This window comes from Oratosquilla oratoria, chromosome 12 (genome assembly GCF_046742065.1).
Source record: "Oratosquilla oratoria isolate Oo_2021 chromosome 12, ASM4674206v1, whole genome shotgun sequence".
Classification (NCBI taxonomy): Eukaryota; Metazoa; Arthropoda; class Malacostraca; order Stomatopoda; family Squillidae; genus Oratosquilla; species Oratosquilla oratoria.
Window position 1 is genome coordinate 43200148 of NC_134788.1, and position 24955 is coordinate 43225102.

A 24955-nucleotide genomic window follows, 5' to 3' on the forward strand; every position below is an offset into this window, starting at 1 on the left:
GCAAAGTAGACCACTTGGAAAAAAAGAAACTAACGAAGCAGAGCGCTTTCGTATATTACATCTTCAGTGCAACAAGTACATAGTGATAGGAATGCATAGAAAATATATACATTATACAAAGGAACAAGGACAGTTTGAATAAGCGTAGCCACCAATTACCCACTGTAATATATGTATATATATGCACAAGTTCATATTAAGTTAGCTCAGTTACACCCAGTGCTTATGTCAAGAAAGCGTTCCTGATGCGTGGTGCAATGCTATGGTGATTTTACTTCATAGAAAAGGAGACCAGAAGGACCTTAATAACTATCGACTGATTAACTTTTTATCAAACGTATATAAAGTATTCTCTAAGTCAAATATTAGATGGAAACCAAAATGATAGAACAGGCATGCTTTAAGAGTGGATATTCGACCCTAGATGGACCAATTAATCAAGAAAACAACAAAATACAATATAACTCTCTGTTTATCTTTTGTAGATTACGAGAATGTCTTTGACCCGGCAGAACAAATAGCATTACTAAACTCGCTACGCAGGGTACAAACAGATCGTAAGGGTTTTAGAAAAGATTTATGCGAAAGGTACTGTTAAAATTTTACTACATAAAGATACAAGTAAGATCAAGATCGAGAAAGGAGTACGGCAAGGCGATACAATTTCACCTAAATTATTTACAGCTTGTTTGGAAGAGATTTTCAGAGGGTTGAGTTGGGAAGAGAAAATATTAATCGCAAATATTTGAACCACCTAAAATTTGTGGATGACATTATTCTTATTTCACAAAGAGCAGAAGACTCGCAAGATATACTTAATGATCTGCACAAGGAAAGTCTCAAAATATAGGTTTAAAAATGAATAGGAGTAAAACCAAAGTAATCTTTAACACGAAAGTTCAAAGTGAAGAGATTTTAATCGATGATCAGAGACTTGAAGAAGTTGAAGAGTATAATTATTTAGGCCTGATGATGAAAGTGACAAAAGATCATTATTGTGAAATAAAAAGACGTATTACAATTGGAAAGTGTTTGTTAAGTATGATAAAATCCTGAGAGGCTCTCTATCTTTATGTTTGAAACGTAAGGTTTACAATCAATGCATTCTGCCTACAATAATCTACGGATGTGAGACTTGGAAACTGACGAAGGCGATGGAAACAAAGCTAAGGACTGCATAGAGGAGAATGGAGAGATCAATGATGGGAATAATGCTGAGAGACCGAAAGAGAGCAAGTTGGATGAGAGAACAGACTAAAGTGAAAAATATTGCGGAGGCGGTGAAAGAGAGGAAGTAGAATCGGGTAGGTAAGTTCGTACGAACGACTGATGAGCGATGGAGCAAGTGTGTTACTGAGTGGACGCCGTGAGATGGGAAGCGTGGAAGAGGGAGACCAGACAGGTGAAGAGACGAGATCGAGAAGTTTGCAGGAGTGACGTGGCAGAGGATGGCGCAGTCTTGTGAATTATGGGGTCCTATGGAGACCTTTGCTCAGCAGTGTACTCAGAATGGCTGATTTAATTATATATATATATATATATATATATATATATATATATATATATATATATATATATATGGAAAGTAGACCACTTGGATAAAAGAAACTAACGAAACAGAGCGCTTTCGTATATTACATCGCACTGGATGTAATATACGAAAGCGCTCTGCTTCGTTAGTTTCTTTTTTTCCAAGTGGTCGATTTTGCATAAATGAACACATGTACCCGTGTTCTTATTAGCATATATATATATATATATATATATATATATATATATATATATATATATATATATATATAATTTAGATAATAGGTTTATTTTTTATCAGCTGGGTCTACATAATAAATTTCAGCAAGGGTTTACTGGTATTTCAGTTTCTGTAGCCTTTTTGTTCTTCCTACCAATGGCACCTATTTTTTGTTTTTGCGTGAGTGGATCTATAAAGTACCACTAATGTCACTGAACTGTGGTATCTTTTAAAGACAGCACCGATGGTTGATGTGTTGTCTATCAAGTTGTTTCTTGTTGATTTTCAAGTCCGTTTAGTCACACATAAGATATTTGTACAGTATGGTCGTTATCTTTTAACTAACTCCGAAATTGCAAAATTTAGATTACCATTTCTTTAAGTCTACCAGCATTCTTATTCGGATCCTGCTAATTAGCGATCGGATCTGCCTTATAGCGGCCGGGATAGCCCGATAACGCCCGGTACTAACCGGGCTCAAATTGGTTGTATCGGTACAGCACTCGTATATATTAAAAGAATTTATATGTCAGAAATCATCGCGCAGGTTTTAAAAATTCAAAGGTGCTTATAGGACATAAAAATATGTTTGGGTAACTTTGATAGTAGTTTTGATATTTGGGAGTAAAGCTGTGACCGATTCTTAAAAGTTATTTGTGTATGTATACAGATATTGATTACGTTGACTATAGCATTTATCGAACTCGACGGTGGGAAAAGTAAATAGAGATATTTTTAGAAGATTATATAATGATTTTTATCAGTGTCGATAGATCAAAACAGTGTAAACACTCGGATGTAATTGTCATACCTCCACCCAAACATTAAAACGGGTAAATTGTGGAATAAGGAAATTATTTTGTTGAAGTTTTAGTATTTTTTAACAAATTCTTGAGTACCAACCTCGTAAGGCTATGTACTAAACTATGATATCAAATACTGATGGCAGATAGTTCCATTGGGACTTCGGAAATATCAGTGTTCACTTCATAACCATGTAGCACATAGGTGAATTCCAGCTCGATTAGTGTTCACTTTAGTACAATTTTTATTTGTTTTTATATTTTTGCAACATGTTTCTCCCAACAATACCTTAAGTTATTGATTCTTAAAAAAATATATATGGCATAATCAGCGAAATTGGAATAACAAATATATATATATATATATATATATATATATATATATATATATGTATATATATATATATATATATATATTTATGTATATATATATATATATATATTGCTTGGTTTTGATTGTGACCCAAATCTTTACCACAAATTTTTTAACTTAGATCTCTCCAATTGTTAACATGATATGAAAAACTACCCAATAATAATAGAAATTTGGGAGACAAAAGTGTCTTGGAATCATATACCTAACCTCTCTATTGGGGGGGGGGGTAGGGTTACATAGGGGCTTATTTATCTCCCCCCATCCTGCTCAAATTTATCTTGAATGGACAAGTTAGGTTAGGGAACTGATTCCTCAAAATGTATTTTGGAGGAACAGATGAACAAGTGCTGCTCCTTTGCTCACTACAGAATTCTTTGAATACCTTACATGGTGAAGTGCAGAGGCTGCATCATCTCTTAGGGGGACTCAGCGGAGATCCATCTCAGCTGCATCAGTAATGGACAGATTAATTTCTTACGTTCAAACATTATACACAGTAGAATCATTCATCTTTTCCTGAGTTGGGGAAGGGGTATTTCTCCCACATGGTACTACTATACATTGTTCATTTTACAATGATCAAGTTTTGAAATAGTTATAATTCATATATGTTGAAATAATAGTCTTGGATAACTCCATGTAATAACCTGGAGATGTAGGAAATAGTATTTTTGGTTTATTTCATAAAATAATTTGACAAGAAATCAAGCCAGTACAAATGCAAATAATGTAAATAATATAGACCGAGTCACAGGTAAGAACAGAATTGCCAGAGATAACTCGAAAATAATGTTAATTGAAATCCAAGTTATGAATCCACATTCATGTATCACCAAAAGTGATTGTTTTTTCCCTTTGAGACAAAATCATACCAAGAGGTGGTAAAAGTGAGGAGGATAGAATAGACGCATTCAAAGAAAGTGATAAGCCTATGTTAAGATGGAGTGTGTAGCATAAATCTTTCTTAAACCAGTATTCCAAAAATATGTCCCCCCCTCTAGTTTGAGATCCATAAACTATCTTCAGTAGCATGTCTGGATAATACTCTCAAACCTGACAGCTGATTTAATCTTCATTATTTCATGTAAAGGGATAATGGGACACAAAAGGGTATTTTTCTTATCAGCTGAGGAGGTTTTGGGAGGTGGGGTCAGTGTATGGAGGTTGCTGTGGTGAAACAGTGGGAATAAACCAGTTGATTGTCAGACTGCTGTTGAAGAATTGTGTTTTGCTGTATAACTTTTAACCCAAGGAGCATGTCAGGGGACAGGATGACCCTTTATTCCCAAGGTGCTCAGACAGGAGGGCTGGTTAAATAGGTTATGTTTATTTATGATGTGGCTGTGTGTTTTGACTAAATCAGCATCTTTGCAAGGAAGAAATGGCTTTTAGTACATACACACACACATATATATATATATATATATATATATATAGAAGTATATGTTATATATATGTGAATATATGTACATATATGTGTATATTATATAATATATATATATATATATATATGTGTGTGTATGTTTACATATATACATATACATGGGGTGACAGTCAGAAATTATTTGTATGGGAAAAATCCTTGGTATATGTATGTATGTATGTATGTATATATATATAAACATATCAAATCTAAAACCACAGTTGGAACAAAAGAAACAAATGGAAATAGTGAGTCTATATATTTTGGCTGTAGTCCTCTTCAGTGGTACAAAAAGAGAGAAAGGTACTATACTTATATAGCATTCTCTTACAAAAAGAGGGGCAGGGGAAGGACTAAAAGGTGCCCATTCTTACTTGAATGGTGACCTAGAAGTCATGCAATGTGGGGTCAAGTGAAAGATGTCTGTTGATGATGTTGGTGATCAAAAGTCCTGATGTTATGTCTGGAGACCACTGCTCCTTTGAAATGTTGATATTGGGAATTTATTCTCTCAATGTGGATTCCACCATCTTCCTGAACCTACAACCAGGTTTATACATGAGATCAGCTTTGTCCTGGTCGCCTAGTCGAGACAGTGATTAAATTGACTCATGTGCTGGAACACACACATATATATATATATATATATATATATATATATATATATATATATATATATATATATATAAACTCTTCTGCTGGGATTTGCACCCTCGTCAGAGTGGCTTGCTTCTTACAAGGCGAAGACTGTACTTGTCACTCCACTTTGCCTTGTAAGAAGCAAGCCGCTCTGGCGAGGGTTCGAATCCCAGCAGAAGAGTTTATTTCCAAATGTCAAAATGATACAAATATATATATATACATATACATATATATATATGCATAAGTAACCACTAGGAAAAGTAAACTAACAAAGCAAAGCGCTTTCGTATAATTACATCTTCAGTGCAGATACAAAGAAGGATTTATGCATTTGTTAACACATGTTCCTAGTGTTTTTATTGCATATATATATATGTATATATATATATATATATATATGTACAGCTGTGTCTTGCTACTTTGCTTTTGACCCAGGGCAATGGGCAAGATGCAGGAATGACCTGTCATCTGTGAAGAGCCAAGATAAGAGGGAGGGAGGGGGGTGAATGGGAGTGGCGTATATGGGGATGGAATGGGTGGGAGTGGATTTTATGCCTTTGTTTTTTGGCTACCTCCCTTGTAAGGGGGATAAAGCTTTGGTAAATATATATATATATATGTATATGTATATATATATATATGTATATATGATAATTCTTATAACAGTCACATGCAGGATTCGAACCCACTGCCTTCAGCCACTCATGAGATCACCTTCACGGAGCCTTAACCCACTACACCAACAAATTCTGTTGGTGTAATGGGTTAAGCCTCTGTGAAGGTGATCTTACGGGTGGCAGAAAGCAGTGGGTTCAAATGTCATAAAAATGATCAGATTGATGTCGCTGTTACTAGCGAATTTTCTCATGTATTTATATATATATATATATATATATATATATATATATATATATATATATATATATGCAGAAGAAATCACTTGAACGCGTGATACTAGTATGCAGACAAACCACTGGGAAAATGAAAGAGATGAGACCGAGCGCTTTCGTCTATTCAGACATTTTCAAGGTTTTGTTACATAAAAGAGACATGTATATATAGTCAGAAGGTTTTGGTGGTTCTCTCACAGTGCCATTTTGGCTCATGTGTCCGGACATTTGGTTTACAATTTTTGTTATAACAAAAATTGTAAACCAAATGTAAACCAAATTGTAAACCAAATGTAAACCAAATATTGTAAACCAAATGTCCGGACACTTGAGCCAATATGGCACTGGGAGAGATCCACCTTAACCTTCTGACTATATATACTTGTCTCTTTTATGTACCTATACCTTGAAAATGTCTGAATAGACGAAAGCGCTCGGTCTCATCTCTTTCATTTTCCCAGTGGTTTGTCTGCATATATATATATATATATATATGTATAATCAATGGGGAACAGTGTGGGTTTAGGAAAGGTAGGGGTTACTGCCTAGATCAGATTTTTGTGGTAAGGCATGTGAGAAAGCTTTAGGAAAATGTAAAGATGTGTTTTTTTTTGGGGTCTTAATGGATTTGGAAAAGGCTTATGACATGGTAGACAGGAAGGCAATATGGAAGGTATTGCAAGTATATGGATTGGGGGAAAGCTGTTAAGAGTTTTTATGAGAATAGTAGAGCCTGTGTTAGAATGAGAAATGGAGAGAGCGAGTGGTTTGAAGTAAAGGTGGGACTGCATCAAGGCTGTGTCATGTCACCATGACTGTTCTATGTGTACATGGATGGGGTGGTGTGGGAGGTAAAGGGAAGGGTAATGGGCAGGGGACTGGAGATGGTTGAAAAGAAATGGGGGAAAAGGAGATGAGCCAGTTGTTGTTTGCTGATGAGACTGTGCTTGTGGCAGGGTCAGAGGAGGGGTTAAAGGAGTTAGTGACTCTTTGGGAAGGTATGCAATAGGAGTAAGTTGAAAGAAAATGGGTGAGTAAAAGCAAGGTAACTAGATGTACAAGGGTAAAGGATGACAGTGAGTTGGAAGCAAGTCTAAAAGAAGAGAGGGTGGGGTGGCTGTAAATGGGGAGAGTGGAGGTGGAGGTAAATTGTAGTTTGAGAGAAGCAAGTAGATGCCTTGGGGGATTGAAAAGTGTTATGAGAAATAGGCATCTGGGAATTGATGCAAAGAGGAAATTATATGAAGGGGTGATTGTGCCAACAACATTGTATGGGGCAGAGACTTGGAATTTAAGAGAGGAAAAGTTTAAATGTGTTTGAGATGAAATGTCTGAGAAGTATGGTAGGGGTTACAAGGTTGGATAGAGTGAGAAATGAGGAGGTGAAGAGGAGAGTGGGAGTGGAAAAAGAGGTGGCAGATTTGGGTGATGAAAGATTATTAGGGTGGTTTGGACACATGGAATAAAGAGTGAAGAAGAATTAGTAGGAGAGGTGAAGAAAGCAGAGGAGGATGGAGTTAACCTAAGGGGATGACTGAGGATGAGATAGATGGGGTGAAAGGGGGTTTGTGCACGAGGGGAATGACCATTGAGCAAGGAAGGGAGAAGGCAGGAGATAGGAGTGACTGGAGAATGGCTGTGTATAAATAATGCTGTGATGCAAGGAAGGGAGGGAGAGCAAGTTGTTACATGTGAATGATGTTTTGATGCAGCTTGAAGGGACTTCTCCCTGTGTACTCTATTTTCTGCATGAGGGGACAGATAGGTGGGGGGTTGCCAATTAAGTGAAGTGGCTTTATTGTGGATGTACTGTGTCTTGCTATATTACTGCTAACCCAGGGCAGTGGATGGGATACGGGGATGATCTATCATCCATGAGGAACTAAAATGAGGGGGAGGAAAGGGTGGTGGATGGGAGTGGAATGGGCGGAAGTTGGTATGTGCCTTTTGACTTGGCTACCTCCTTGTAAGGGGGAAAAAGCCCATGGTATATAGATATAGACAATACATACCTGCATATACTCAATACAGATGCCATGCTGCTCATAGTGTATCTTGAATTTTGTGACCAGGGTAATTATTTTATCTTATCCCCACAAATTTGCATAAATACTGCTTAGAGATAAGATTTATATATGATTGGAGACTAATTTGTGCTCAAAGGAAAATGTGATGTCAGTTGTAACTTATATTCCTTTTTTCTGATAAACTTAGATATCTTTTTTACCACCTCCATGGTTAGATATTGTCGTCAAGGATAGAAATACTGATTATTGGATGTAGATATATAGAAATAGGTGTGCAATCTAATTTGTCAAGGAAACCAGTTTTGGATTATATGAATTTTTGGTAGTGGAGAAATGATATAGTCAAACCTCTGTTTTCGAACCTAATTCGTTCCAAAAGTCAGTTCCAAAACCAAATTGTTCGAAAACCAAATCATATTTTCCCATTACAAATAATGTAAAAGAGATTAATTCATTCCCAAGCACCAGATGAATGCTTATTTACCTAATTACACTTTATATATCATATAATAAAACATAAAAGTGTAAATCACATGAAAAACATTACTGAAGTAAATTTAATGACAAAGTAACACTGTACAGTTATTATGTAATGTTTGCACTGTACCTATTTGGCTACAGTGTGACAACAAGCAACAACTTTTCCACTTCCTCAAGCATTTGTGGTCATTGTTTACTAATAACGGTCATTCCTTTTGCAACATCACCCGACTTTATCACTTTATTCTTGAGAATAGTGCAAATTGTAGACTTTGCCATACTGTACTGCACAGCAAGATCAGATACACAAATGCCATTTTTGTATTTTGTGATAATTTCTTTCTTCACTTCGATTGTTTTTCTCAACTTTTCTTTTTTCCATGACCAGTATCAATTTTTGCTTTCTTTGGAGCCATGACTGAGGGCTAGTGTAGGAAAAATAAATGCTGAATGCAATAAAATTGATAACAAAAACACAGCATAACTATTCAGCTCAGTGGTCAATAGAAAACTGTTTACATTTCATTAGCGGCCACGTGTCAGCGTCGTTCGAGAACCAAATTTTGTTTGAAAACAGGTATTTCCAGCTCGAATTTTTCATTCGAAAAGCAATTTGAGCTCGGAGATATTTGAGAAATGAGGTTTGACTGTATATATACTTTTAATGCATTTCTGTTGAAAGTTAGAAAAAAAAAACTTGTTATCGTAATAAAGTATTGTATATATTCTTTCACCATTGCAGATAAAAGAAAAAGGCACTACTGAAATGCAGTGTGAGATGCCATCATCAGCAGCAGGATAATCTAGGAAAGGTATAACTTTTGGCTGAGTAATTCTTATCATGTAAAAGTGAGTCAAATTCTCTTGAACTGGAATTATTTGTGAGTGAATTTTTAACTATAAATAATAAATTGAAATATTTCTTTTCAGTATGGGCTCTGCCATCCTCAGGGTTGATGTACCAAAAAATAATCTCACAGAACATGTTTGATGATTCAACTTTATCTAAAAAAATTGAGGAGAAACCTCTCATTAAGATAGCCAAGACATTGATGAATATTCCATGTGGCCACCAACTCAAACAACTGTCATCAGTATTCAATATGTGAAGCCAATTTTAGTTGTCTGAATCACCTCCAAAGTCATATGGACAAAAATGACAAAATTACAGCTGTAATGGTTCATTTTTAGGGAAAAAATGTCAACATATGAGTAGACACCTCAGGAAAAAATACAAATGTACAATCTGTACCTATGCATTTTTAAGAAACGCTCATGTAAGACTTCATACGACACATTCAATAGGAAAACTCTACAAATGTTATGTGTTGGGGGCACCATTTAATTGTACCACAAATCTAAGAAGGTATTATTTCCTACACACTGGAGAAACATTTTATAAGTGTAGCTATTGTGGGCATGCCTTTTACACAGCTGATGATATAATGACTCACCAAAATAAACATACAGGGAAAAGAAAACACAAGTGCCTACTCTGTGATGCAGCCTTTCAAAAACCATCGGGGTTAAAGGAGCACATGGTAGTTCATACTGGAGAGAGGCCGTTTAAATGTAACATCTGTGATGTTGCCCTCGCCAACAAAAGTAATTTAAGTCGACATTTGAAAAGGCATTTAGGTGTCAAGACCCACACGTGCTCATTATGTAAGGCAACATTTTACGAAGCGCACAACCTACATACTCACATGATATCTCACACCGGCGAGAAGACTTACACCTGCTCAATTTGTAATTCGAGCTTCACGACTTTGTGCAGTTTGAAGAAACACAAGAGGATCCACACAGGGGAAAGGCCGTTTAAATGCCAACTTTGCTCAGCTGCATTTAGCCAAACGGGTCATCTCAAGACCCACATTCTGACACACTCGGGAGAGAAGCCGTACAAGTGTAGTCATTGTGATGCTGGCTTTACTACCTCCGGGAACTTGAAGACCCATTTAAGGATCCACACAGGAGAAAAGCCGCATAAATGTTCCTTTTGCTGTGCCGCCTTCTCCCGGGTTGATCACCTCAAGTACCACGTCAGCAATCACACGGGCGAGATGCCTCACAGGTGCCATGAATGCAATGCAGCCTACGCTCGCCCAGATTCTCTCAAGCTCCATTTGAAGGTACACTCGGGGGACACACCCCATGAATGCTCACACTGTAGTGCCAGATTTAACCAGCTGCATCACCTAAAGTTTCACATCACAAGTCATATAGATAAAAAAACCAATGCATGTGACGCCACATTGTCTGACTCTGACAACCTTGAATCGTATGTAGAGATGAATAAGGATAGGTTGCCACACAAGTGTACTTCTTGTGATGCTGCATTCAATCGACCATTGACTCTAAAGCGTCACTTAAGGACACACAAACGTAAGACTAAGAGCATGAAGCAACAGAGGACTCAATTAGAAGAAGTTTTTATCAAAGAAGAACTGGATTCTGCTGCCTCAGAAGATTCTATTTCCAGCAAAAATGGTGAACAGAAGCTTCCAGTAGAAGTTTTGATAAAAGTAGAAAATTCTGATATCCCCAGCACTGAAGCATCGTGTCCACAAAATAATGAGACTGTAGTTAAACTGGAGAATGAGGTGTCGAACAATACTGCTGGAATTTAAACAGGAAAGAACACAAGTTGTACCTATTTCTGACCTCATGACAACAGGGAATTGAGAAAAATATTAACCATGTAATCATTCACTAGCAAAGGAGCATCACCTCTTTCATAATATAGTTGAAAAAAATTACAATAATCTGGTAAAAAGACAGATAATGTAAAATAATTGGAGTCGGAGGAACCTGGAGGAGTGGAAAGTGGATAATATTTGCTTCCTGCCACAGGATGCATTGAGAGCCCATGAACACAATTCAAGTTCATTACTTTTGGTTTGCAGCGAGAATAATGATAATTGCCTAAAGTTTCACTAACTAGAAAACCTATAGCATCTGGCAGTGGTCCTTGGGCCTTGCTATATATTTCTCTGGGAACAAATGTTGCACTGTTGTTTATGTGTTAGTGTGGGACACTGTGTTGCTGGCTTATAATAGTAGTAGGAAGGGAACAGTAAATTATTGTCAACTGTTGTTTGTGAAAATATTGTGGAAATACTGTTGAACTTTGCAGAAACCATACGTCAGGCCTTTAGACTTCCTGTTGGAATTGAGGGTGTTGGTGGCTTATGAAGATGGGCAAGAAGGATATGCTTTTCTGACATCCATCTTGTTGTGTCTCACTGCATTACCTATGACCTCAATAGTGTGGTGGGGAACAGGGATGATCCTTCATCCACAAGGTGCTAAGGTGGGAGGAGTGATGGATTGTAGATGTGTGCAGGATGTGTGTATAATTTGACTTGGGGCAACCTCTTATAATGAGGGGAGAGGCCTTTTGGTATGTATCTTTCAGGAGGACCACCACTTGTAGGTACTGTACTTGTTTTTGTCTCAAAATGGGAATAGATTTTGAGTCTGTAAACTTGCATCCATATTGGATAAAGGGTGTGGTAGTAAAAAATACAGCTGATTGTTCTATTTCTTGGATATCAAGAGAATGGAAGAGAGCTGTGTTTCTTTTGTAGCATTTCCATTATTAAATCAACCTGGAAATAGACCAGTATTATTAGAATTGCCTTTTTCTTCCTAGAAAGACTATATTTTTCTTGAATTAGAATTAAATTAAACATCCTGTGTTTAGGTATCCTGATATGGAACTGTATACCTCACCATTGATTCTTGTTTCTCTCGATGTACCAAGAGTTTTGATACCTATCTTGTATTCTAGCTGTTTGACTAGTCTGTAACTGGTGAAAAAAATGATCACAAAACACTGTGGGTCTTGAATAAATCTGGTCAAGACCAACGTAACTTCTTCCCCAAGCTATTGGCCTTTCTCATTTTCAGGCTTTCAGAACAGTTTTGTCTTGATACAAGAGTAGGTCATGAAAGATTCCACAAGAACTTGATCTGTAAAAGATTTTATCTTTTATATACTGCCTTGGTTTTCCTGCTCTTTTACCTTTGTAAGGAATCATCAACACTTTGAAATGGGCTGATTTCTACTTTCCGGCACTGTTTCCATAACATTTCAGTGGTCTAACTTAAAAAAAAAAAAATCCTTATTGTTTTGCATGAAACATATGAGAGGTACAAAGAAAAAAGAAGAGCAAAACATAAGATAAAGGAGGCATAAAAGAGGGCAGATGTAAAATGGGGGAAGAGTATGACAAATTATTGAAAGTAATGAAAAATATGGAAGGAAATTAAGAGAAGAAGGGAAGATGAATCAAGTAGAGGAAAAAGGTACAAGGTGTTGATAGATGATAATGGAAGAGGCAACAGTGAGAGGAAGATAGGCAGAGTATTTTAGGGAGTTGCTAAATGTGGAGGAGGATAGGGAGGGAATGGTGGTTGCATTGGGAGGCACAAAGAAAATGACAGTGATGGATGAGGAGAAATAAGAAAAGATTAGGTTCAAGCAGTTATTAAAATGATAAGACCAGGTAAGGCATCTGGGTTAGATGGGTGTCATGTAGAGTGTCTGAAGAAGGGATGGACTGGCTGGTGTGGTTGTTTAATGTGTGTCTAAGGGAGGGTAGAATGCCAGAGGACTGGAGGAATGCCTGTATAGTTCTGCATCACAAGTGAAAAGAGGACAAATGTGAGTGTAGTAGTATATAGATCAATTTGTTGAGTGTGGTTGGGGGTTTTAATTGAGAGGAAAAGAGGGAGTAATTGGTGAGGAACAGTGTGGGATAAGGAAAAGTAGGGGTTATGTAGATCAGATTTTTGTGGTTAGACATATGTTAAAAAAGTTTTAGCAAGAGGTAAGGACATTTTTGGGCCTTTATGGATTTAGGAAAGGCTTATGACAGAGTAGGAAGGCATTATGGGAGGTTTGCAGATATATAGGATTGGAGGAAAGCTGTAAAGGACAGTCGAGATTTTTATGATAGTAGGTCCAGTGTTAGAATTCGAAATGGAGAGAGAAGTGGTTTGGGGTAAAGGTGGGACTGTAACAGGGATGTGTTATGTCTCCATGGTTGTTCAATATGGATGGGGTGGTGTGGGAGGTAAAGGCAAGGGTAATGGGCAGGGGATTGGAGATGATTAAAGGAAATGGAGAAAAGTGGGAGATATACCCGCTGTTGTTTGCTGATGATCAGAGAGGAGATCAAGGGAGTGACAGAGTTTGGGAAGGTATGCAATAGGAGAAAATTGGAGGTAAATGCGGGGAAAAGAAAGGTAATGGGGTGTGCAAGGGTAGAGGATGGCAGCAATTTTGAAGTGAGTCTTAAAGGAGAGAGGCTGGAGAAAGTGGATAGCTTTATGCCCTTGGGGTTGCATGTGGCAGGAAAGGGTGGTGTGAAGGTGGAGGTAGACTGTAGATTGAGAGAAGCAAGCAAGTGCCTTGGAGGATTAAAAAGTGTAATGAGAAATAGACATTTGGGAGCTAGCTAAGAGGAGATTGTATGAAGGGGTGGTTATGCAGACACTATGGGGGCAGAGACATGAAATATAAGAGAGGAAGAGTTTAAGTGTGAGATGAAATATCTGAGAAGTATGGTAGGGGTTCCAAGATTGGATAGAGCAAAAGGATACGGGAGACAGGGTTGATAAAAAGTATTGGGATGGTTTGAACACATGGGGAGAATGAGATAAGATTAGTAAAAGAAGTCTGGTAGAAAGAGGTGGAAGGAGTGAACTTGAGGAGACAGCAAAGAATGAGATAGGGTGAAGAAGGTATTGAACAAGAGGGGAATGTCTGTTAAACAAGAAAGGAAGGCAAGAAATAGGGATAGTTGGAGACTGGATGTGTATAGATAATACTGTTATGCAAGGAATGGAGGAAGAGAATAGTCATGTATGAATGATATTTTGACACAGCCTGAAGGGATTTCACCCCCTTCCTTTCATTTCTGCATGAGGAGACTAAGAGATGGGGTCTATGATTAACTGAAGCAGCCTTGATGTGGATGTACTGTGTCTTGCTACGTTACTTCTGGCCCAGGGCAGTGGGCAGGATGCAGGGATGATCTGTCATCCATGAGGAGCTAAGATGAGAAGGAGGGAAGGGCAGTGGACGAGAGTGAAATGGGTGGGAGTAGGTACATGCTTTGACTTGGCTACCTTCCTTGTAAGGGGGAAAAAGCTTTTGGTATATTGATAGAAAATATTCTGTGGCAGTTTTATCAGAAGTGTGCTTTTTTATTATTATAAAAACAGAAAAACTTACATTTTATTAAAAAAATTATATATATATTATAATTCAGTATAGACATATTGTTGATTTTTATACAAGGATTACTAGGAAAAGAAGCAAAGGTAGGTATGGTGAATTTTAAATCAAAATATAAAAAAAAAGAGAAATTTTGTAATTTACTCAGCTTAATACATTTTCATACCTGAAAAACACACAAAATCAATTCTCCATAACTTTTTATAGAATAACCCAAATGGAAATATATTTTCTTTGTAGTGATCATTGGATTTTACTTTTTAAATGTATGAAAATAACTGAAGTGAATCGCTAGTAATAGCTCATTGCAATCCGAATAATTTCAGACAGTCGAACTGGGGCTTCACTTGACTGTCGGAAATTAATCTGTATGAAAATAACTTAAAAAAAATTAGCTTAGCGGTTGACAATCTACAGTTTGTTTTGGTTCGTTTTGTAGGTAACACTTGGGAATATGTGTCTGAATCTCATGGAAAATAAATATAAAAAAGAAACATGCAATTCTCACCATATAACTTTACCAAGCAGGATTAAGCCATCGTGATGAGCTACGTACGTTCCCCTTAAGCTGTGCGCATGTGCGCGCGCAGATGTTTTACGACTAGCACACATTAAAAAAGTGCCCACAAAAGGTTTTCAAATTATATCAAAATCCATTCAATAAAAAAGTTCCACTCAAACATCAACTTATGAATTTTCTTAAAATATGTTAACTTGCTTACCGCCAAACCAGTAATTGGAGGTAATATGTAATACAAACTTACAGATTGCTGTGTATTTGCTTAAATGATAAGATGGCGACTCGTATGTATGCAAACATACTTTTCAGAGAAGGCAGAGTTTACACACAAACAAATATCCACGCACACTCACAACAGAAAATTAGAGGGAACATTGGTTGTGACGCGGTTGGTAGAGTCCCAGACTGTCATTACGGCGGAGCCGGCGGTACCTGGTTCGAATCCTGCCCAGGGCTGAAATTAGTTTAGTATCGCTGCGCTTCGAATCGTTACTTCAACTCTCGTGGGCGGGGAGTTGGGTATGCGTGTGTGCGCGCGCGCGCACGCGTGTGTGTGTAAGGTCATAGCATTACCCATAGATCGGTCATGCGAGCTCTGAGCTCTCCTCCGGGAGGGAAATAGCTGTCGATCGCGAGTCCAACACGTGATCCAAAGACCAAGGGGAAGATCCATCTCAACTGTGTCAATAATGGACAGACTAACTACATTCATAAAGACCTGCCCATCAGTCATAAAAAAACAAAAAACAAAAAAAACAACAAAAAAACAACAACTAGAAAACATAAATTTCAGGGAACACTTTCACTATATCTGAAAGTACTTTCGCCCACGTGGAGCAGTGGGTAACGTATCTGCCTAGGAACACAAAGGGTCCGAGTTCGAACCCCGGTCAGTGCAAAAATGCTTTCAGGACTTTCTAACCTCCACAACAGCGGACATCAGAGGGGGGTAGTCAGTGTTGCACACACACACACACACACACACACACACACACACACACACACACACACACACACACACACACACACACACACACACACACATATATATATATATATATATATATATATATATATCTATATATATATATATATATATATATTCACCTTGGTCTTTTGGATCACGTTTTGGACTCCTGATCGACAGCTATTTCCCTTCCGGAAGAGAGCTCAGAGCTCGTATGACCGATCTATGGGTAATGCTATGACCTTTCGCACACACACACACACACACACACACACACACACCCAACTCCCCGCCCACGAGAGTCAGAGTAACGACCCGAAGCACAGCGGTACTGAAATAATTTCGGCCCTGGGCAGGATTCGAACCAGGTACCGCCGTCACCCCCATGCTGACAGTCTGAGACTCTACCAACCGCGCCACCGGTTGTGTGTGTGTGTGTGTGTGTGCAATCACTTAATCAGTGTCGAGCTGATTGCACTAATGTCAGATTAATTCACAGGCATCCCAACACAGCAAAGAAAACTTCACAAGCACTTGTCACCATACATAAGGCAATGGGTTCCCAGACAAAGTAATACTTTTGGTTCATAATTTACCAAGATTCATTTCTGAAATTGGAATACCTTTGGAATACCCTGATCTTCCATGCTATAGTACTACAGAGAAGGAGGAGGAGGAGGATATTTTTTGTGGTTATGTACTGTGCTTATGATACCACATTCAAACTTTGAGATTACTATGTCACACCACTTGTGTTTCCACAATTATTTTCAAAACCTCTTCAATGATCCCTTTAGCTTTTATGATTAGAAGAAGCATCAACATTTGCTTGCTGATTTTCTGCAGTCTCCGTGCAGCCTTCCAGATTTGGTAAAATATAGAATGCCCATTGTGACTGATAGAGAATTTGGCATCAGAAACACATTTAAAGAAGTATTGCTAAATGCTCCCATCACTCTCAGATGGGCCCACATCAAGCGATGTTCAGAAACGGCAGATCATGCTGCCGTACTCTTTCTTGAGGGTGTTGTGATAAGTTTCGGACAAGCCAGAGAAATGAAACTCACAATACTATACCTATGCATTTATTCATGTATTCAATCTATTATTTACATTATTATATTTTTTATTTATTCATTTATTTATTTATCATTTTTGTGATTTTTTCGCATTCGATCTAGATATGGCCCAAATGGTCTGTCGGCATGCTCCGCCTTTGTAGATGCTTCGGAGAGACCGTAGTAGAATGTCGCCGTTGAGTAAGCGGAGCAGCACGCTCCCTGGCTTATGATGATCCCAATTGCTGAAGAGATTATGGAATCCAAACCCCTCTTCCATCATCTGCGTCCCTCCCATACTTCATTCTTATACAATGGACTCTTATCACTCCCGGTATTACTGTCAGTTCATCCTGCGCATCCCGTCCATGGGATTATCGTTATGATTTCGTAGTTACACCTCATAATATATATATATACATATATATATATATATATATATATATATATATATATATATATATATATATATATATATATATTTATTTATATATAAACATTGCTGTATTTACCAGGACATTTCATCGCAAAGCACGAGTGCTATTGTTTTGCACTTAGAAGTTGATTTTTGCTCCCCTCCCTCTCTTCTTTTGATAAAAAACGTTGCCGGCATTGCCGAAAACTGTCAAAACTATCATATATTCACCGATGTTCCGCTCCTATTACCGAACATCTGATCATTTGATTTTTCCTTTTGATAAATATAAAAAAAATCAAATGATATATAATTGTATCCAGTTATATATATATATATATATATATATATATATATATATATATATATATATATATATATATATATATATATATATACACACACACACACATATGTATATGCATATATTTACAATATATTGTATTGGGTCCGTGTCTCCTGTCGCGAATGCCTGAGGATGTAAACAAAACGAACGGGAAGGTGACACTTGATCTTTCCTATCCTGTCTTTGTTTAGACACCCACCGTCAAGGCCAATTTGGAAGTCTGCTCAATTGTCCACTCACGTATTCTAGGTAAATTTCAATCTTATTTGCAAGATATATTATTGTACAATAGTTTTAATTCCGATTTTTTTCTGCGCAGGTTTGTCTCTAAATACATATTTAGTAGATTAGACCATGTTCAGTGATATTATTATCTATATACTTTATGTATGTACTATGTTTTTCATCTGTGATAATCACAGATGAGAAACATAGTACATTTATAAATCACAATTAATACCATAGTTGGAACAGAAGAAAAGACTAGAGAAGGGTTGTAGATTAAGATTGGTAACTTACTAACTACAGTCCTCTTCAGTACAAAGAGGGAGGATGCTGTCTGTAAATTGAATGCACCCTATTACAACAAGAGGAACGAGGGACAGTACATAGACCACTAGTGATGTGATAATCATGTGGGGCGGGGTCAGGGGAGATGCCTGTTGACGATGCTTGTGATCATAAATCCAGATATGATGTCCGGAGACCAGTCCCAGACTTATGATCCCAACCACATCAAACAATACTAGGAAGTGTATCTTGTTAGGACTTCCACGAAAAATGTGCTTAATATTTTTTTTTTCCTCTGCAGATAGAAGAGATTGGTGTTACCAGAAACACAGAGAATATGTTTCATCAGCAGTCAACTAGGTAAATTAAAGTTTAAGTGCATCTTCATGAATAACTTTCGACTGACGAAAGTAGATTCTCAGAAAATAAACTAATTTGTTAATTGATTCTTCACGTAACTGAAATACCTCATTTCACCATGGAGTCCCCTGCAGTCTCGGTCATTAAAGAAGAATGCACTACTCATATTGAAGAGTGGCTAGAGGAAGATATACCTAGTAATTCAACTGTATCTCTGAAAATATGTGAGGAACCTTTCATAAGGAGTGATGCAGATGGACATTCACAGAAACAGAGAAAACACACGAGTAAAGGACCCCATATATGTCCTATTTGCGAAAAAACTTATCCCTATAGGTGTTTATTGAAACAACACATGACTGCCCATACAGGAGCAAAGCCATATCACTGTAATATGTGTGGCTTAGATCTTAGTAGTAGGTCATCCTTAGGTAAACATATGAAGAGACATTTAGGTATCAAGTCTCATATATGTTCGTATTGTAAAGAGGCGTTTTTCAGTTCAGATCAGTTGCGCGCTCACATAACATTACACACGGGAGAAAAACCGCACGGTTGTACACTTTGTGACAAAGCCTTCACCTTTCAGAAGTTACTGAATAAACACATGAGGATCCACACTGGGGAACGGCCATTTCAGTGCCAACTCTGCGTAGCCAATTTCAGCCAAGCAAGTCACCTGCAGAAGCACATAAGAACGCACTCGGGAGAAAAGCCGTATAAATGCGATTTATGTGATTCGGCTTTTACGAGCTCGTCTAATCAGCGGGCCCACATGAGGACTCACACAGGAGAGAAACCGTATAAATGTCACTTATGTACGGCTACTTTTTCGTACGCGAATCATCTCAAGTTCCACATTAATACTCATACAGGCGAGGGCCCCACTTGCAAAGAATGTAATGCCAACTTCAGTCGTGAGGACACCCTCAGGAACCACATGAAGGTACATTCTGGGGATACTCCTTATAAATGTTCATACTGCAGTGCTAGATTTAACAAATTGCGCAACCTGCAGTCCCACATCAGAAGTCATAAAAATGAACAAGCTTTATAAGAATAATATTAACTTATTTCTCTCTGACCTAAAATCATACTTCGTTATATAAAGAGATAAAAATCCATATATATATTATATATATACACACATATTTAATATATATATGTATGAATATAATGTCATGGCCCATGCATGCTATATATCTTAGAAATATACATATAAAGATGAAACTTTTATTCATTGTGATGCAGTGTCCATAGCCTGGAGATGGCTGGGCATAAGAAATGACAAGATGTCACAACCTTTTGCATTTCATAAAAATGTCTGATGTCATGTCCTTAATATTTATTTATTATGTGACTATTCTGTATTCTATGGGTATCAATTTGTATTCTCTATTATAAGAGGAATTTTTCCAGCACATTACATACGCTTTATTTGTTTTCTAATATGCATTATCATAGTTATATGTACATTTTAAAAAGTATGTGTGTTCCTCCTTTTATCAACAATGACTTCCCAGCTAGTCAAGCAAAATAGTTTTTCTCCTGGAAATTCATTAGATTTTGCAATAATTGTAGCACATTTTCTTGCAACTAATAGAATTGCTGTCCAAGTCTTACAAGACTCAAGAATTTATATTTTCTAGATTCAAAAATATATTTCAAGAGCTAGTGAACAAAAAGGAAGTTAACCACTTCTACAGTATGAAAGAATTCCATGACATCTGGGTTTCCAATCTTACACCCAACCCAAAGTGAAAATAGGCACATGTAAGTTGACTATTGAATAATAGTAAGAACTACAGGTTGTCCTCAACCATATTAAAACTTATTTTCAACGATTGAAAGATTTACACTTCAGATCAAAGAAATTTTTGTCAATTTGACATTTTGCTTACTATAGTAAGTCTTCAAAAGCAATATATGTATGTTAGTTACCTTACATACTTTACTAAATCTACTTAAAGATTAATATATTGATGATAGAAGTACCAACAATATTCCATTTATCATTGGAATTATTTTATGTTTAGAATAGGGAATATTTAATCTTTCCATTTTCTATTACGAATCTCAGTCTAAATTTAAATAAAAATCTAAAAAATATTACATGTGTTTCAGTTGGATTCCTTGTGTTGAATATTCCAATATCAAGGCTAAAAGAGATAACTATCACAAATCACTTTGTGTGTTTGATAATATATACACTGGACCTCCTAGATATTAATCTAATTGGTTAAAGCAGGTATTTCAAATTTAAGATTACATTAGATAAGACCTCTGTACACCCAGTTGCAAGGAAGTAAACATTTGTGGGTAACAACACCTGACACATTATGCACTCAAAGTAAACTAGTTTTAAATTTACACTACACAAAAGTTTTTTCCCCCTTTTAAGGGAAGTAGCCAAGTCAATAGGCAAGTACCCACTCCAACCCATTCCACTCCCATCCATCACCCTTTACTCCTTCTTAGGTCCTCATGGATGATGGGTCATCCCTGTATCTTGCTTACTGCCCTGTTTATTATTATTATTATTATTTTTTTTTTTTCAATGCTCAAGGAACATCAAACCTAGTACAAAAATGCAGCTATTTACAGAATACTAGTGACGCACAGGATACTCTCAGACCATAAACTGACAAGAGTTAATAATATACAGTTGAACACCCACCAAAATGCGGGAGTTACAAAAGAATTACATCCAAATGATCACCAGGTAAATTTCTACAAACATTAAGGGCTGATATTGTCAATGAGGCATCAAAAGGGCTACCATGGGACACTCAGGACAATAGTTCAGCCAGCTGTTGGCATAAGGGGCATTGTGCAGTCTGCATGATGGGTACCTTGGTATGTCTCTGGTCACACTGTGGGGATACCTGGGTACTGCCCTGGGTCAAAAGTAATGCAGCAAGACACAGCACATCCACAACAAGGCTGCTTCACTAAGTTGGGGATCCCTCCCAGTCTGCCCCCTATTTGATTCTCATTTATTATTAGTTATATGTCAATTCATTATTATTTACTATTTACCTGCTTGTTTATTATTTAACTATACCTATGCATTTATTTATGTATTTTATTTGTTATCTACATTATTATAGTTTTTTATTTATTCTTTTTTTTCACATCTGACCTAGATATGGACCAAAAGGTCTCCTGTCAGCATGCTCCGCCTTTGTAATCCTTTGTAAAAAAAAAAAAGAGACGACAAGGAGAAATCCCTTAAGGCTGTGTCAAATTATCATTCATATATAACTATGCTCTACCCCCACCCCCTCTCTTGCTTGCATCAAAAAATCATCTATACACAGCCATTCTCCACTCACCCCTATATCTTCCCTTTTATTTTCCTCACTCAACAGACATTCCCCCCCCCCCAATAGCTAAATGCCCCTTTCACCCATCCATCAATCTCATCCTTGCATATCCCCTCAAGTTCACTCCCTCCACCTCTGCCTTCCACACCTCTTTTACTGATCTTTCTTCACTCATTCTTTCCATATATTCAGCCCATCCCAATACTCTTTCATCAGCCCTATCTCCCATCTCCTTTTTCACCCCAGCTCTCCTCCTCACCTCCTTGTTTCTCACTCTATCCAACTTCGTAGCTACCATAATTCTTTGACATTTCATCTTAAACACATTTAAACTCTTCCTCTCTGCCTCTCTTTAATTCCAGGCCTCTGCCCCATACAGTGCCATCTGCACAATCACCCTTTCATATACAGTAGTCTCACCTTTGCATTCATTCCCAAATGCCTATTTCTCATGACACTTTTTAATCCCCCAAGGCATTTACTTGCTTCTCTCAGTCTACAATTTATTTCCATAAAACTATCCACTTCCTCCAGTCTCATTCCTCTCAGACTTGCTTCCAACTCATTACCATCCTCTCCCCTTGTACATCTCATTACTTTACTTTTACCCACATTTACCCTCAACTTTCTCCTATCACAGACCTTCCCACACTCCGACACTAAGTCCCTGTCTTCCATTATTTTCCTCATGACTCTGAAGTCACAACTCATAACATGTATATGATCATCGCTGTATTTGCTAGGACATTTCATCGCAGTATCTGATCAGTGCTGTTATTTTGCACTTGAATTTGTCTCCCCGTCTTTTAAGAACATTGCTGGCATTTAAAAAATAAATGTTGAAATTATAAAAAATTTCACTTTGGTATTCTGCTTCAGTAAATAAACATGTGACACTTATTTTAAGCATGTCTTATATCAATAGAAAATTAAATGTAAACAATTCTGAATGCTAAATATATATAGTCAGTAAAAGAAAATATATATACATTATATTGTATTGGGTCCATATTGCCAATCAAGAATGCCAGTGGGTGGGTATGAATCACCTATCAAGAATGCCAGTAGTTGGTTACAAAGAACCTAAAGAATAAGAAAGCAGCTGCCCCAAATGGTATGGAACCAGAACTAAACAAGACACTGGTAAATAACAACACATGTATGGAAACATTAACAAGGTGCTTCAAAATGGAGCTAGCAAGGAAGGGAAAACCAGAATGATGGAGAACAGTGGACATAACAGTATTAGAGAAAAATAAATAACCCTAAGTTAAGGATGTAAGAATTTTAGCATTGTCAAACATCTATAAAATGTTCATGTCATTAAAAAGAAAATGAGATAGAATGACATAGAGAAAAGAACAGTAAAAGAAAGGAATTGTAGGCAGGCTTTACAAAGGGAGGGAGATTGGAAGATAATATGTTCATACTACAATATCGCATAAGGAAAAGCAAAAAGGCAAAGAAACCATTAATAATAATGGCATTTGACTTTCAAAAATAATATGATACAGTAAGGAGAGAAGTATTAATAGAAACTATGAAGAAATATAAATTACACATAGATATAATTGAAGTAATAAGAGAAGTATAGGGCTACAAAGATGATAAAGCAAGAATAAAAGTAGGAGAGAAAGGAAGCGAGGAAATAGAAATAACCAACAGGATAAAACAAGGGTGCACAGAGTCAAAAACAATATTCAAGCTAATAATGAAGGAATTAGAGGAACGAGGAGGAGGATTTAGAAATGACAAATTTAAGATGAATGCACTATTTAATGCAGATGATGGATTGATAACAAACACAAACATACAAAAAGCAGAGACATAGAAATACTAGTAGAAATAACCAGGAACTGTGGACTGGAAATCAATAGAGAAAAAAGTAACATCTGAATATATAACATGAAGTAAAAGCCAACAGAAATAGCAAGAATCGGTGAGACAAACAAAATAAAATAGGTGTGACAATAAAAGACAAAGAACATTTATTCAAGATACATAAAAAAGAAGTGATAGAAAAAATGCAAAACGCTAGCAAACATAACTTACTTGATAATAATGAAAAGTTGTAATAAAATACTCAGAGGTAAGTGTGGTACTGTCATCAGTACTGTAAGCAAACAACATAATAAGCTTCATAGAAAGAGAAACAGAACACATGCAAAATATTGAAAATAGAGTACATAGAAAGATCTGGGGAGTACCTGCATATGCAGCATCAGAAACATTAAGAGGAGAAATAGGAACATCTAATGAAAACATGGATAGCAGAAGGGAGTCTAAAATACATAAAAAGTTTAATGGAAAGAAACAATAGTTCATTAAAGAGTATATGGAAGGACGTATAGGAAGATACAAACAGCAAATAGAACAAAATAACACAAAAATATGAGTGAAAATTATATAACAACACAAGGGCTAAAACACATGAAAATGAAATAAATAACAAATATAAAGCAAGAGACCTCAAAAAATGGCGAGGAAATGGAAAAGAAGACTAAAGATATACAGTATAAAGAATGGAAAGTTGAAAGAAGGAAAATTTATATGATAACAGAACCATGAAAAGGATATTATAGATAAATGCAAAGAGCAACCCAAGCTATTCTATCGATATGTGAATGGCAAACTTAAAAACAAGAAATGGTGAAACTCCGCCAAAGGAATATAGAATACACAGAAAAATTAGAAATGGCCAAAGTCATGAATAATCACTTCAAATCTGTCTTCACTAGAGAGAAAGGACAATATTGGGACGAAGGTAATGAAAGGCGATCTCCCCCCATGAGTGAGATAATAATGACACAAAAAG

At 36.8% G+C, this 24955-nt stretch overlaps 2 protein-coding genes across 5 annotated transcripts; both read left to right on the forward strand.

The window, feature by feature from the left end:
• Positions 1–2193: 2193 nt before the first annotated feature.
• Positions 2194–12032, forward strand: LOC143031547 (uncharacterized). Of its 4 annotated transcripts, none has more exons than XM_076195539.1 (3): positions 2194–2314; positions 9134–9203; positions 9322–12032. In XM_076195539.1, the coding sequence occupies exon 3, from the start codon at positions 9600–9602 to the stop codon at positions 11019–11021; it is 1422 nt and encodes a 473-aa protein (XP_076051654.1). In that variant the 5' UTR covers positions 2194–2314; positions 9134–9203; positions 9322–9599; the 3' UTR covers positions 11022–12032. The 4 variants fall into 4 exon arrangements, with proteins under 4 accessions (XP_076051654.1, XP_076051655.1, XP_076051652.1 ...); XM_076195540.1 differs by lacking the exon at positions 2194–2314 and adding an exon at positions 2413–2469; XM_076195537.1 differs by lacking the exon at positions 2194–2314 and adding an exon at positions 2448–2583.
• Positions 12033–18071: 6039 nt separating this feature from the next.
• On the forward strand, positions 18072–20905 carry LOC143030716 (uncharacterized). The gene is made up of 2 exons (XM_076193905.1): positions 18072–18193; positions 18756–20905. The coding sequence occupies exon 2, from the start codon at positions 18933–18935 to the stop codon at positions 19869–19871; it is 939 nt and encodes a 312-aa protein (XP_076050020.1). The 5' UTR covers positions 18072–18193; positions 18756–18932; the 3' UTR covers positions 19872–20905.
• Positions 20906–24955: the final 4050 nt, after the last annotated feature.